The sequence below is a fragment of the Mauremys reevesii genome, linkage group 4 (assembly GCF_016161935.1).
Source record: "Mauremys reevesii isolate NIE-2019 linkage group 4, ASM1616193v1, whole genome shotgun sequence".
NCBI lineage: Eukaryota > Metazoa > Chordata > Testudines > Geoemydidae > Mauremys > Mauremys reevesii.
The window spans coordinates 9,984,919-10,001,519 of NC_052626.1; the positions used below are offsets into that span (position 1 = coordinate 9,984,919).

General features: G+C 40.4%; 1 protein-coding gene and 1 non-coding gene across 5 annotated transcripts in view; both read right to left on the bottom strand.

Annotated features, from left to right (window-relative positions):
* Nucleotides 1-16,601, bottom strand: part of DLGAP5 (DLG associated protein 5) — a 45,558-nt gene that overhangs the window by 21,644 nt on the left and 7,313 nt on the right. For 3 of the 4 annotated variants that reach the window (XM_039538589.1, XM_039538588.1, XM_039538590.1), the window contains exons 3-7: nucleotides 15,617-15,825; nucleotides 14,912-15,004; nucleotides 12,664-12,760; nucleotides 9,469-9,570; nucleotides 8,277-8,353 (exon numbers count right to left, since the gene is read on the bottom strand). In XM_039538589.1, coding sequence (XP_039394523.1) covers nucleotides 8,277-8,353; nucleotides 9,469-9,570; nucleotides 12,664-12,760; nucleotides 14,912-15,004; nucleotides 15,617-15,825 — 578 coding nt within the window. The remainder of the gene's footprint in view (nucleotides 1-8,276; nucleotides 8,354-9,468; nucleotides 9,571-12,663; nucleotides 12,761-14,911; nucleotides 15,005-15,616; nucleotides 15,826-16,601) is intronic. The other variant, XM_039538591.1, reaches the window with a different exon arrangement.
* On the bottom strand, nucleotides 11,246-11,380 carry LOC120405480. Its single transcript, XR_005598595.1, has one exon.

Consider the following 16,601-nt stretch of genomic DNA (forward strand, 5'->3'; position numbering starts at 1 on the left):
AACTTTATAGTCTCCTGACAACGTTGATGGGAGTGGTTTCCTCCATTTGTTCACATAATACATTGTGGTGATGTTGTTAGTGAGTATCTGCACTTGAAATACCTTGCATACATTGTAAATGGCCTGAAGCCCCACAACACTGATATGAAGAGATGCTTCCCGCTCTGTTCATAAACCTTGTATCTTCAATTCCCCCAGATGCGCTGTCCAACCTATTGTGGAAGCATCTGTAACTATGATCCCATCTAAGGGGATGTGGTGAGAACACAGGCAGAGAACACCTTTGTATACTTTGAACTGTCCACCACTGAAGGGAGTTCAGAACCACTGGATGCACTTAGACCAGCCCATCCAATACCTGACAATTTGGGCAACAGACCAACCTCCACCAGATTTGACGAGGACGAACATGAAATCTTGCATGCTGGACCATTTAAGTGCCTGCAGCCATATGGCCTAACAACTTCAGGCACACTTAGATGGTAGAAGTGTGAAAGCAGAGAGAGACATAGGCGACTAATGGCCTGGAATTGCTCATTTGATAGGAATGCCCTGGATCTTATGGAGCCTAGGAGGGCCCCAATGAACTTGATTTTTTGAGTTAGTATTAATGTCCAGCCTCCCCTCGTTTAAGATCAGATCCAGATAATTGAAAAGGTGCAGTGTTGTTGCCCTGGAATTGAGGGGAATGTTATCCCAGAATTTGATCAAGCTGATTGCAACCATGTTGTGTGCATTCAGTCACCACGAATAAAATAGACCACCACACAGTTAAGGGTTAATTTGGACAAGCTGTGCTTCTGGAGGCAAGGCCAAATACTAGCTGTAGGCTTGCAGTTTCTGCTAACCACAATGGGAGGGGAGAAAAGACTCAAACTGAGACTGAAAGACAGTAAGTGGATGGAGACATTGAGTTTGGGTGCCTTTGATATAGAAGCTTATTATGACTAAGATTGTTAGGAATGTTTTTTTGAGAAGTAGTTTATTGAAGTTAGGAGAGGTGATGACCCAGTAGGGGTTTACTATGAGCTATGTGTTTTGTAAAGGTTAGTTATAAAAAGACAATAGCGTGTACTTTGGAACAGTTCTCTGAAGCTATCCTGAGACCATACTCCCCAGGAGGAAAGCTAGCGGCTATTGCTGACCTGCTTGTAATTACTCACTACCATCTCAGATTCTGGGTAATTATCTGAGATATTCTAAACCTATTGCTTACGTCTGTATGTGCTTAAATCTAATAAATAGTAGTTTTAGATAAGAGCATGCTTACTTTATCAATTTTCATCAGCCGGAAGCGCTGTGTTCCCATTGATTTATTCCTGACAGTGCTTTAATTGAAACAGTTAAGTTAACACTGCTTTGGGTTCTGAAAACCCTGGGTAACAATGAACTGAACATGTGAGAGGACTTGTCTTGACCCTCACTAATCAGTTGTTCAGATATGGGAAGATGTGAATTGCTCTTCTCTTGAGGTATGCCGTCACTACCATCATGCATTTGGTAAAAACCATGAGGAGCTGAGGATGGGCCAAGGGAAAGCACAGCGTACCGATGTTGACCTGCCATAACAAGTCTCAGAAACTTCCTATGGCTTGAGAAAATCACCACATGGAAATAAGCATTTGAAGAGCAGGGGCAGCAAACCAGTTATGATTTAATGTAAAAAGGATCATTGCTAGAGTGACCATACAGAATCCCATGTATTTGATGTATTTGTTAAGACTGTGGAGATTGAGAATTGGCCTCATCCTTTCCTTGGGTTTGGGGACCAGGAAATATCGGGAATAGAATCCCTTTCCCCAGTGATTCAGCGGGACCTCCTTTATAGATCTCTCTAAGCACACAGAATTTAGACCAGCTGAAGAAAGAGTGGCTCGCAAGAGGGGTTCTTGAGGAGGGACAGGGTAGGAGAGATGCAGAGGAACTGAATGGCATAATCTGAAGGTGCTTAGGACCCATTTGTCAGGAGTTACTGTATCCCAAGCACCATAAAAGCAAGACAGCCTGTCTCCAAACTGAAGAGATGGGGGCACAGAAGTCACAAATGGAATGCTGTCCTGGATCTGAAAGTCAAAATGTCTGCTTACTTGATGGAGGACAATGGGCTGGGCTTGCTTGCTAAAATTAGACCCAGAAGGCTTCTTCCTCTGCAATCTATGCCCTTTCCTAGAGGAGTCCTGCTGCTTAACAGGGAAGGATGACTGCCAGAAAAATGGCTGTGAGCGATACTGTCGCTGCTGACTTCCGTAATTATGCCTTCTTGTGGCTGGGGTTTAAACCCAAGAAATAAAGTGGCCCAGGTGTCCTTAAACAAAATGTAAAGTTCATCAGTTCTCTCCAAAAACAAAATGTTACCATTGAAAGGTAAGTCCTCAATACACTGCTGAACATAGAATCATAGAATCATAGAATTCAAGATCAGAAGGGACCATTATGATCATCTAATATACCCTAGTCTCAGATGCACTATTGATTATCCTCCCATCAGGGACTATGCCAGAATTCTGCAACCACAAGGCCCTTCTCATAGTTACAGCTGATACCACACAGTAGAACCTCAGTTACAAATACCTCAGGAATGGAGGTTGTTCATAACTCTGAAATGTTTAACTCTGAACAAAACGTTATGGTTCTTTCAAAAGTTTACAACTGAACATTGACTTAATACAGCTTTGAAACTTTACTACGCAGAAGACAAATGCTACTTTTAATCATCTTAATTTAAATGAAAAGCACAGAAACAGCTGCTTTACCTTGCCAAATTTTTTTTTAAGTTTTCCCTTTATTTTATTTTTTGGAGGTTATATTTAACAGTACTGTACATGCTTTTTTTTTTGGTCTCTGCTGCTGCCTGATTGCATACTTCCATTCCAAATGAGGTGCTAGGTTGACTGGTCAGTTCATAACTCTTGTGTTCGTAACTCTGAGGTTCTACTGTGATTCTAAAAGAGGCGCCTGCCACATACAGGGACGACTGCAATGAAGTTTTGGCCACCAGACGGCCCTCTCCAACCAACACCTTAAATTATTCCCTTTCTGGCGAGTTATCCATGAATTTGGAGATAGCGTCCAAATTGATGAAGTCATATTTAGGCCAGGTCTACCATAAAGACATATATAGGTATAAACTATGTTGCTCAGAGGTGTAAAAAATCCACACCCCTGAGTGACAGTGATATCAACCTAGCACCCAGTGTAGACAGCGCTATGTCAGTGGGAGAGCTTCTCCTATCAACATAGCTATTGCCTCTCAGGGAGGAAGATTAACTACATCCATAGCAGAAGCTCTGTCAGCCTAGTAACTTCACCTTCACTAAAGTGAGACAGCGGAGCAGCCACAACAGTGCAGCTGTGCTGCTGTTTGTGAAGACAAGTCCATAGATAACATTGCCTGCTGATTTACAATGCACATTTGTAATGGTAGTCATGTAAATTATTACCCTCCACCCCCAGCCAGTCCAGCCTCTTAGATTCTTTGTTCTTGGTGGTGGATTCATCTCTCCCCTGTCATGATCGGTCATTTACTGCTGTTACTACGAGAGAGTTAGAGGCTGGATGGGAGTAGAAGCAGTTGAATACCTCCATGAGAACATTATAGTGCTTCTCAGAATGCTTTGCTGTAGCTGATAATGAAGCTGGGGTATTCCACAAGGACTTTGCAAACACCAAGAAGGCTTAGTTTACCTGGAGAGCCACCCTCCCTGGAGTATATCCAGCAACTTATGTGTCTTCTCCTGCACGAACCCAGCCTGAATGCCCAAGGCAGAAACCATACACCTCAGGAGATCCTTAAAAATCTCAGGCACAGGTGAGGAAGAGTCATCTGGAGAGGATGAGGAAGAGTGCAGGGCCAATAGAAGCTCTGGTATGAGAGAATCAGTCTGGACCAGCTCAGGAGGAATGAACTCAGACTGTGCATGTAATAGAGATGGCTCAGGATGAGAAACTGCAGGCAGAAATCGGCAACCTTGCCTTGGACTGCATCCAAGAATGCGATTTGGCAGACCAAGGACTGTACTAAGGATTCCAAGGAGGCAACTGGGAATAGGGATAAGGCATTGGTGACCAATAGATACTAGGGCAGGGGCGAGAACAGTGCCAATCTCAAAACCATCCACTGTTGGTATAGAGGATTTCCGAAAACAGTGCTTCAAAGGCAGCGGAGAAGTGGAAGATGTCCCCAAACTCTGTCTCGACAAGACCAGCAAGTTGTCCACTGGTAGAGGAAGAGCCATCCCCAACGAGGCAAGCAAATTACCTACCTCATCCAAAAACCAATACGGAGATGGCATCAGTACCAAGGATGAATTAGCAGTTGGTGCCTCCAGTACCAAAAGAGGCATCACAATTCCACCCAATACTGAAGCAAATGAGGGAGGTATTGTGACACCCTGGCACCCCAATATTCACCACTGTCATGCAATTAGGATATGTTTTGTACAAAATATGCCTTGTGAGGTATCATTCTAAAAGTCTTGATCTGCTAGACATTAATATCTCGTTGGATTGTATGTGCTATTGTTGTATGTGAAGTTTGGTTATGTATGTGTTACTGAAATATGTTGTGAGGTTGAAAACACCCCTTTTGGATACAACAGTAAAAAGGCCAAACAATATTAATGCCTTATTGAGGAAATGCATGCAAGCACAAGGATTACCCCAGGAACTGTGTACAATAGAAACCTCTCAGAGATAGTTCCCATTGTGTAGTGCTGTTTGACCCAGGTCACAGCAAAAGAGCTTTCCAGCAAGTGAGAAGAAGATATAAAAGGGTGACAATGACATCATGATGGTACCTTACTCTCCCTACAACACCACACCTGGAAACGCCTGAGGAATAAAGACTGAACAGGGGGGAAGTGATGGTCCCCAGCTAAGGTACTGCTAGCCTGTGTATGAAAACCTGGGAAAGCCAAGGCAGCTTCTACCTTAAGAATCTACCAGCCTGTTTATCACTCAGGGTGAGAGCATTTGGTAATTCATATCTTACTTAACACACTAGATAAGCTCAGTTTGCTTTGATCTGTTTGCTATCACTTATAATCACATAACAGAAAGCTTTTGTAGTTAATAAACTTGTTTTTGTTTTGCCTAAAACTGGTGTGTGGAAATTAGCTTTCTGCTCCAAGTTATATCTCTCTCTCCACATTGACGGAGGGAATGAATTTTATGAGCTTATGCCATACAGTTCCCGGTGCTGCGCAAGACAGTATAATTTTGGGTTTACCCTCCAAAGGGGGGTGCAAACCTTAGGAACTGGGAGATGCCTTAGCTGAGATTTCCCATGCAGTATCTGTGTGTGTAGCTGCAGCTGGATGTGTGTCTACCTGTGTGCTGGTGAAAGAGAGAGACTGGGAATGTGTCTGCAGCTTGTCACACCCTTACAGGGTGAAAAGGGAGCCCAGGCTGGTGACTCAGGCAGGCTCAGTGGTACCCTGTTCCAGGTGGCACCGGGGGGGGGGGGGGGGGCACATGCAGGGAAGAACCCATCACAGGTACCAATCCCAAAGATGAGGTCAGCAGCAAAGGCATAGTCGGTGCTGAAGAAAGCAAGCAGCCTACTGGTGCAGATGCTAAGAAAAAGGATGTTGACCACAACTCTGAATTCTGAGTCTTAGGCAGAGTAGAATATAGTGCTGATGAACAAGACATCTTTGCAATCAAACCTCATGGCGCGGAGGGCACAGCAGAAGCAGCATCCCTGGCTGCCAAATGCTCTTGATATATTGGGGAATCAGGCTAGGAAAGGCAGAGCGGGTCTGACACTGCCTTGTATGCTAATGGCGTACAGTCAGTGCCAACCCTGACATTGGTATTGGACTCAACAGATGTCATGGCCAATACTGGAGTTGGTGGTACAGTGTTCAACTCATCTCGTCGCAGTACTGGGAAGCGGGTGAGACAGCCCAGCTCCATCTTGCATACTGGAGGAATTATAGTACCAGCCAGCGCTCCTCTTAGAAGATTAAGTGGAAATCCCTGAGTCCTGGAATGGTCTTGGTCCGTCTTGTTGGACCTTTTCCTTGGAATAATCCCTCATTCTGTTATGTGGAGCACCAGACCTTGTGTCGGAAGCAACATTCCATGTCATCTCTGAAGGAGAGTGCAGGGCTGGACAGTCTGTGGAGGTCCCTGGTACCAAGGTGGTGGGGGGGAGGGAGAGAAGAGAAGAACAGGGAACTCATGTCCTGCTCTAGAAGGTGCTGCACTTCAGATGCAAATAGCTTGTCACCAGTGTTCTCTTTTTAAATGATTGGCAGACAGAACACCATTCTTTAGATGTGCCCTTTTCCCAGGCACAACAAACACTGCGCGTGAGGGTCACTAGTGAGGACAACCAACCCACATGACTGACAAAGTTTAACCCTTGGGTTAAACTATGGGGGATATGTCTACACACCAAAGAAAAACCCTAGAGCCCTGCGGAGTGGGAGGGTCCCAGAGTTCGGGCTTCAGCCCGAGCCCAGAAGTCTATCCAGTAATGAAAGAGCCCTGCAGCCTGAGCCCCGGGAACTAGAGCCAGCTGGCATAGGCCAGCCATTTTTTTTCTTTGCTGTGTAGACATACCGTCTGTCTATCCTAACTACTGTGACTCAATTTAAGTGTACTACTGAACTATATACAATAAAGGCCCCAAAAACAGATCGAGCGAAGTAAACTACTACATCGAATGTTCCAACTGTAGTGGCAGGTGGTGAAAAGGAACCGAGGGGAGTTGGGTGGCACCACCTTTAAATAAGCCAGGGAGGGGCTAAGAGGCTAGAGTACTGCCCCTGCAGGTATCACTAGGCAAAGTTCTCCACCACACCTGAGCGGAATACACATCCGCAACCACCCTAAAAAGAATGTGTGTTATAGTTGGGATGGCTTATTCTAGACCCCATTTTCAGTGGGTTAAACGTTTGGCACAGAAAGCTGAGATATTTTTGAGATACTCAATCTGAAGATAATTTTTGGCAACTTCTGAAAATTTTTTCAGTTATACAAGCATGAAAAGCTTGTTCAGACACTTGTTCACTCAATTCAAAGACTGTTTTACTTAACTCTCAGTACAGCCTTCAGTGAGGAATGGAATATTATGCTAAATTTTGAAGTGGTAGTTAAGAAACAAGGTACTCTGCATGCTGTTTCCTTATGACGCAGCAAGTGAAGTTTTATGTGTGCATATAGAAGGTGAATATCTGCATATTCCAGATAAATTCCTCTATACTAATTTAAATTAGGGCTGATGACCAGTAATTAAGTCACTGTGGTTACACATGGTTAAGCAAGCAAGATTTGGCCAGAGACCGTTGAAAATGCACAGGAGTATCTGAACCAGATAACTCCTCCAAAACATTTTGGAATACCAGGAGTTTTTGAAAGAGCACGATTACACTGTACATTTGATCACACAAAAACTAATTGAACATGCCATTTCTGTAGCTACATTTGTGTTTAAAACTCTATCTCGGTCAAGTATGATCTTGCAGGTACCAGTTAAAAGCCATACAACAGTATGACACTCAAATAGATATTAACTAAGACTCCCAAAAAGCCTAATAGGCTTGGCCTATAACAAAAAAATAGGCCCATTTATTTTTAAAAGTGTACATGCAGTTTTGTTCACAAATTCCACGCACAAAACACCTGGATGTGCGTGCACAAGTCTAGGGATTTTTGCAGAATACTTTTGCAGGCAACCCAACTTGCCTAAAAAACCACTGACATGCATACAAAGCTCATGTAAGGGTATATGCGCTCTTCTATAAAAGCATAAAGCCAGACTTTTAAACTGTACATTGCTATAAACTACATATGCTAATTCTGAGAAACTGTTTTGGAAGTATATGTATTTTCCTCATGAAATAACTAGAGACTCTATTCCATACAAAGTTCCTATGTCTACTTAAATACATCTCATCAAGATCACGTTTATGGTAAAGTATTTTCTGATCAAAGTAGCAAGGGCAGTGGTCTTTTAAATAAGAATACTAAAATTGGATTAATATTGCTCACATGGAATATTTAAAGTCTGGTTGTAAGCAAAAAGTTCTGAAACTTTACAATGTGAAGAGTTAAGCCTAAACATATTAATATGAAAATTAAAAAAACAATGCAACAGTAGTTACAAGTTAATCCACAAGTTGCAAGCAGACCAATGAAGATATTAGCTAAAATAGTGACCACTGCTTTGACTCCAGTGCCTATATAGTACAGTTGCTTCTTGTAGGCACTCCTGAATCCGTTAATACCCTTTGTTCAGTTTTCATATTTACAAATATCAAGTAACATACCTCTACATTCTCAGCTTTGATCTCTTTTTGCTGTTTTCCTCTACTTGCTGTCTTTTTTTGTTGTTGGTTACCTAAGGCTGAACAGATCCCATGCCAATTAAAACAGATAGCTTATTTATACAGCATCTTTCATCAGAAGTTTCAAATTATTGTATGACCATGAAAACACAAACAAGTAAAAAATAATGGCATATCACAATGGTTACAGAAAGGGAGTAGTTAAAGTTGTACAGTTTATACAAAAAATGCTCTAGGATTTAGCAGCATGATGAGAGCCATGCTACCAAGAACCAATATCAGATTTCCCCCCCTCCAAAACACAAGACGTTAGTCTTTGAAATGATTTTTAGTCCCCATAGGGCTAATACTGAAATATCTAAATAATTATACTACTCCAGCTTCCCCAAGATAAAACGACAGAACACTAAAAATAAACATTACAATATTTCCTTAAAGATTGAAGTGACATTGTCAAATAGTTTTGAGTCCAGAATTTGATCTACTTTCCTCTTGCCACATGGACATACTAGGATTAAAATCATGCATGATTACTTGATGTTAGTCATCCATATGATCACGACAGTGGTAGTGGCCTGTTTAATTCAGGAGGTACATTCCATGCATAATGGGCAGCATGAAAGAAAGTGTTACATTCTGACAGCTATCTTGAGGACAAGAAGGGATAACATTATTAAACATTTCTCTCAGAGCCCCAAAGATTGGGGTCCCACTGTTCTGGGCAATGTACAAACACAGATGGAGAGCAGCCCCTACATCAGACAATGTATTTCTTTTGATTTCTGTTTCTAGATAGAGATAATTTATAACCTAAATCTTTTCATGGTTACTCAACCAACTAGACTAGTATGACATTAAGCCAGATAAGAAAAATCACAAGTGTGCCAGCCTTTAATTAACATAAGGTATAAATACTTTCATATAGCTGTATTTTCCCCCAACTCTCTAATGTTGACTTTTGCATATTGGGTTAAACACTGAAATGGAGGCTGCAGTTACAAGACCTTCTTTCATAGGAGAAATTACCAATTTCCAATTTTAGACCCTTCCTTTCTATCTGCCAGTTTGATACTAAGTTTTCTGTGCCACCTCTGAACACCAAGTCTTAGCTGTACAAGCTGAAATAGTTTTTCTATGAATACCAAGAATATAGGAGTCTTACTGCTTCACTTACTCATGGTGGTAGCTGGCTTTGACATCTGTTTGGTCAGAGTAGAGGAGGTTGCTCTGGTGATTCTTACATTTGAGGCTGTAGGGACTTCAGGTTGCATCACCACTGCAAGGAATATCATAATTCCCAAGGCTATTTCACCATAACTTGCAAGGAGGCAACATTAAAATATCAATTTAGGCCCAAAGTTCTGGTTTTATAAAAGCCAGCGGTAAATGCATTGGCATCAGCACCAGATGCAGGTCGCCAGACTTTTCTCCATGCTAATGCAGTTGGTGCTCCCAGAGCACTGAGGGCAAAGATCAATCCTTGCATCAGGACAGTGCTTTGAGTTGCCAAAGACAGCGCAAAGCCTCAGAATGTATTATGGCAGTGCTTAGAAACCCTAATTGAGATCAAAGCCCATCACGCTAGACACAGTACATATGCATAGTAAGAGTCCCTGGGTCCTGAAAGTTTGCAATCCAAATAGACCAGAAAGAAAGTAAGAAAAAGTGACTATTATTCCCATTTTACAGACATGGAATTGACAGTGACTTGCCCAGGCTCACACAGGAAGTACACAGCCGAGCTCGGAATTAAACCCAGACCTCCCAAGTCCCAAACTTGTGCCTTAACCACAAAGCCATCTTTCCTCTAAGGATAAGTCTTTGAATACACTTTTCAGGCAAAAAGCTTTAGCCCAGGATCTGAGTAGATAAAAGTTATTGATCTATTAAAAAATAAATTATATGCTTTTTAACAAAAATAAATCTGTTTAGAATTAAATGTATGACAAACTATGCTAAGGCCTATATTTACTATCACCTATTATAACCATTTAAATAAATAAAAAATATGCTGAATCTACATGACCTTTCTACTACACACACACTAAGTAACAAGTTAAAGGTTGCTGTTTTATAAGCAGAGTCAAGGACAAACATAGTAACTTTTGAGGTCAAGCTTTAAAAAATGACATGTCATGTATTGTATCAAGTATCTATATCATTTTCCATCTTAATGGAGTCAATGTTGGTATTTTGTTTTTCCCAAATAAGAGTACTCCCCCCTCACCCCACGTTGTTCAGAAAAGCTTAGTAGGAATACTTTTAGTTTCACTTTTTCCCTTATGTATCCAACACAGTTAAGGCAGTTTTATTTAATGAAAAACAATGTTAAAATGCTGTTTGTGCATGTTTTTAATTGATTTACAATTTTCAAATGCAGCTTGACAACTGACTTTTTACTCAGATTGTTATCTAGTAAATTATGAACCTTTTAAGAAAATAACTAAAGTACTAATAGAAAGCATGACTAAAATCAATTATTTAAATCATCGTTTGCTACTTGCTGATTTAAATAATTAAAATCAGCGATTTACAACAATCCATGCTGGAAACTACTGAGATTAAGTGAATTTGAAAATTACACACAATTATCTAAGGTATTTAAGGCACCTATATCACAGTGATATTTAAGGACCATTGCCTACTCTGAAATCACTCTCTAAAAACATATGTTGCATGTTTTAAAAGTGTATGGAGCCATCACACGGGAAGTCCAATAACTAGACCAGTGGTCCCCAACCTTTTTGTCTGGCGGGTGCCAGACAAAGGACTGTGGCAGCGGCAGAGCATCCGCCGAAATACCACCAAATTTCTGCGGCATTTCGTCGACGACGCCTCTCGATGATGTCACTTGTCGGCAAGCGGCATCATCAAGAGGTGTCGCCGCCGAAATGCCACAGAAATTTGGTGGCATTTCAGCAGATGCTCCATCGCCAGCCAGGACGCGGGCGCATTTAGATGCCCCTGCGGGCGCCGGGGACCCCTAAACTAGACATACTGTCAGCAAGAATCATTTCTTAATGTATGCAGCTGCTTAGGATCACATTATACCACTGACCAATGCAACCAGTACCAAATACAGCCACATTTATCTAATTGCCCTAATATCTCACAGGGGGTAGGAACTCTTGCCTCTGGCATGCAAGGCAAATTGTTTAATCTGTAAGCCATTTAAGCCTACTCTCTTCAGAACCATTTTTCAAGGTGTTGAGCTACTTTAGGAACGTCAGTTTGAACAAACTCATTCACACATTATAACATCTTTTTCAGAAAATGACTACACTGGATGTGTGGCACTTGCAAAACATGGTGTCTACATTAACATCTGTATCTCTAAAGCTTTTCCGTTTCAATGACAAGATGTTCTATGGACAGATATTTTAGTCCACACTACTTAATAAAACCCCTATATTTGCACATTATCTTGGTTTGAGCAGCCTTTTTGGTAAAAAAATCATTTTATTATTCCAGTCTAACTTGCAACCTATTCTGGACTGGATAATAGCAACCTGACTATATTAAAGCCTTTTGACAAACCTATCCTGAAGTTACGGGTGGTGGGTACATTTTGCATACCGATTGTTCACAATAATTAGAACTTTCAGCTTTGTTCCAAAACCATGAAGGCAAACTATGATTTGGGTAGAGATGCACTAACTATACAATGGAGCCACAACATAGGGAAAGAGAATGAAACCCTGGAGGCATGAAAACATGCAGCAAGCTGCAGCCAATGTCAAATTAAAAAAACAGCTTTAATCTGAAATCTTTCTCAAGGCACAACCAAAGAAAGAAAGATGGTCAAAGGATATAGAAAGAGAGGGGCTGAGATGCTGGAGTGCTTTGCATGAAATCAGGCATGGCTGAAGACAGTCCAACAGGCACAACTTCACTGACTGCGGTTAGGGGAGAGAAAAAAAAAATCTAATCTTTGAACACAGGGACAGCACAGGTACTACTGGTATGGAGAGGGTGCACACCTACAGATAACTCAGTTAAAAGATCAAGAGCTATGGAAAGTCCTGCCTGGGTTGTGCTGAAAGTGTGGACTCAAATGGAAATCAGGTAGACAAGTTATTTTTGGAGCACAGGCTCTTACAAAGTGTATAAGCAACGTTTTTCATTAATTTTAACAGAACAATCTGAAAATAACATCCCCTGCAGTATTCACAAAGTGAAACTGAGCCATCCATTTTGCTCAAGCAGAGGGAAGTGCAAAAAAATAAAACAATGCAAATAGGAAAAAAGTAAATTGGACTGAAAATTCACTTTTTCATGGTTAATAGTATGCTAGGCAATCCATGTCCCAATGCTATGACCTTTTTACCCAGTGTCCCCTTTCACATTCCAAACCATTTTACATTCCTACCTTTCTTTTTTTCAGTCACTTTGTCTGCACATGTCTGTCTGCATCCAGTCTGGGTAGGGCGCACACTATGCCCATTGGTAGCATGGTCAGCATAGATCTATAAAGAAGGTATGTTTTGTGAAACTTCACCTTTCTAAAAATAAACAAGACTAATTCTTTCCCCATCTTTCATACTTCCTTTGTACCTCTTCTAGAAAGCCCTGATTAGCGTCTCACTGATTTTAAGTGTTTAAAATGAGAGATTAAGGTAACTGAAACAGTCCATTTTAGATACTTCTCTTAATTTTTACATTATACTTCTGACCCTTTCTCAACTGGATGGGTGAAGAGTGAAGCGAGTCCTTGAACTAGGTTTCTAAACTATTTTGGAAGTGGGTACTGATTTCTGCTGGACCTTTATGCACATGTAATGCAAGTTAGATGCCAATTCTCAGAAAACTTAGTACATAGAGTGAAAGTTATGAGTAGAGATCCTTCAAATGTAAGTTCACATTATGTAAGACAAGACTGTAAGAGAGTCAAAAAGTGTGACCTCTTTCAAAAATTATTTCAAATTAAGTTGCCCCCAAACATATACATGTAGTGCCCCAAAAAGATAGATAGTCCAACTACAATATTCAATTAAACCAACAGCAAGACAATATTGTAATGTTTCAACCTTGAAGAGTTGTTCAAAGCAGAGAAAGTTAGTCATGAAAGAGGTCAGAACTAACTGCATCTGAAATGCACAAAGTACTCTAGTCCATAAAGAAGCAAATCATAACGAAGCAGAAAGTGGTGTCAAGTAAACAGCACACAGTATAACTTGGAGAGTTTAGCCTTTGATGTTAATAAAGTATTAAGTGATAATCAAGTTAGGCATGAAAGGTACAAGACAAAACTCTGAACTCATCCTTGCTGACAAAAAACAGAACTGGGCCCTGGACCCATCACTCCAAAGGTCCAGTGCTGCAGTGGGATACTTGCGTACAGTCAGTCTTCAAAAATTCTTAAAGAGGGTTCTCATTTCAGATTGTACAACTGCTCAGTTGACATTTGCTAGTTTCATCACTGAAAATTAGCAAAGCAATATGCAGAATAAAGAAAGGACGGGTTAGCATTCTAAGCATCAGATTTGCTATTTTAGACTCCCTGGAGCCCAGCTAGGATCTATCCCTATGGCTAACTCAATCCCTCATCTTTAGAAGGTTAAATGAGTAGTATGCAATGTAACATGTGAGGACCTTTTAAATAAGACATTAAAAACCAAGAGATCTTGTTCCACTGTATAAGAACATAAAAATCCATGGCCTGATTTGTAGAAGTAAACACCTACGGTGAACCTAGTGTTCAGATTGGTTCTCAAACCATTTATGCCATGAAGCCAGAAGGTAACATAGAATGAGAAAATACAGGTTAGGAAAGGTTATTTATCTTCAAAGATCTGTATGCAAAGCTCATCATAGTTCACCAATTCTCCAAGCCAAAGTAATGACTATTGAAAGACTTGGTAGGAGAAGGAGGAATTTAAAAACATGGAAAGATGAACTGAGCAGAAAGAAGTTGGAGAGACAAGATGGGAGAGGTAATATCTTTCATTGGACCAACTTCTGTTGGTGAGAGAGACAAGCTTTTGAGCCACAGGTCTGTGGCTTCAGCTCTGTGACGAAGAGCTCTGTGTGGCTTGAAAGCTTCTCTGCCTCGCCAACAGAAATTGGTCCAATAAAAGATATTGCCTCACCCACCTTGTCTCTCTCTAATATCCTGGGACTGACATGGCTACAACTACACTGCATACAGAAAGAAATCCTACACATTTGTAAACTACGTTATTTGCTAGTACAGGTGTTTTCAAAAAAATTTCCATAGTGAGAACCAAATATTGGATTGTCTCATGAACCACCTCTACTTTGTGATCACATATCATCCCTGGGAAAAGTAGAGCAATTGTTTTCTATGAAAAAACAATATAAAGAAATTATTTTTGATTTATACAGAACTAAGTTAGTTTTCTTTAGTGCAATTTAGCAGGTGGAAGCAAGAACAGGCAGCACCATGTGATCAGTCAGCTCCCTGAAACTATAGACAAGTGTTTATACCCTTATCTGTAAAGCTTGTTTACAATAGTTAGAACTGTCAGCTCGGCAATAAAGTTTTGAATGCAAGTACACATGACCCAAAAGTAGGGATTTTAAAGGAATTACAACATTCACAGTTATTACGCACATCTAATTCTCCCAATTTGTAAACAAAAAAACAGAAGACAAACCACAGACTGCTGAGATCTAGCTGACTTAACAGTTTGTTCTGCTTGGCTCTTTGCCTTTGATCTTGTAATCCTTGCAGAAGAAGTAGGAGCAACCTAGACACATGCCCAAAGAAACAGAAGTTAGTATATTCCTTTCCCTCTCCCCAGCTGCAGCAATTAAGAAGAAAAGGTTTTGACATACTAAAGACAGGTGTATACTACAAAAATTTGCCTGCACTGCTGCGCTATGCTAGTTAGTCACACCCCTGAGAGCACTATGTAACTACTAACCCCATGTAGATGCATCTTATACTAGCAAGAGACTCCTTTTGCTTATAGCTTATGTTGTTTTGGGACTATACTGACAAAAGAATTACTTTTGCTGGTATATTCCTCCCTTCCGTTAAGAGGTACAGATATACCGGCAAAGCTTTCGTAGAACAGACTAGCTCTAGATGCTTCTGTCCTAGTTCAAGAATGCAAGTTTATACATCATAGAAATCTATTCCACTTTGTTTATAAAAAATAGGCCAGTCATCACTGGTATAACATTGACTCCATTAATGTTACAACAGTGATGAAGTTAGTCCACTGTCTTTGAACTAGTAAAAATGATGTGCATAATCTCTTAATTTCTAACTGCAAGATAAAACAATGAAAAAAAACGTATAAAGCATTATTTAACATGTGCCATTCAAGACCAGTACAAATTTTACTCTTCATTACCTTCTCCTTTGGCTTGACTATCACTGGGTTCTGTGGTACAAATGGAAGAAAGCCAGGTGCATTAGGTCTGTATAGCCCAACTTTAAACACTCCCCGTTTAGCTTTCTCCCTTTGTTCTTTTAGTTTTCGAAGCTCTTTTTCCTCTTTGTAGCGCAGGAGCATTTCCTTGCGCTCATTTTCAGTTTTGAAGGCTGCATTTGTAGTTTGTTCTATGAAAAGACAGAAATGGACATTTTACAAAACTCTGAAGATACTTTAACAAAATTTGAATACAGTATAACGACCAGAATACTAATGTTGCCTGGAAGGTTACACAAAAGTCATTTGATAAATATTTAGAGTTCTCCTATTTAAGATACAAGAGGATGATGCGAAATTGCAGCAGAAAGTTGCTCTCACTGTTTACTTTGAGATTGTGTTTGCATTACAAGTTTCAGCTAAGGGTGTCTATTATTATTTATTGTGTATTAGTGCTAGGAGCCCTGGTTATGGACCAGAGCCCCAGTTGTGCTTGGAACTGTACAAACAAGACAATCCCTGCCCCGAAGAGCTTACAATCTAAGTAAAAGAAAAGGAACAACAGATGGATACGGATAGTATAAAAGTGAAACTCGTATCCATCCAGTGGAATTCAGGTGCAACCCTAAGGCAAATGAGGAGCAAATCACAGAATCTGTACATCTCATAGCAAGTCAGACTAAAAGAAGTGAAAGCAGCCAAAAAACTGAAATGTTTTGTAATTGAGAACAAATCAGATAGTGATTATGTGAGAGATTAAATACTTATGCCAACTTGAAAAAAAAACACTTTCATCTGAAAAGTTTGTACATATTGATACAAGTATCACCTATGATGACTAAATGAAATATTTGTGTTTTTCAGTTTACTTTGTGCATTGTGCAAGTCAGTTTCACTGTTTGTTCTTTATAGTTAGTTTCTCCCTGGTTAAAAAGACCCTTAAGAATGTCAGAGCAGCAAGTCACAA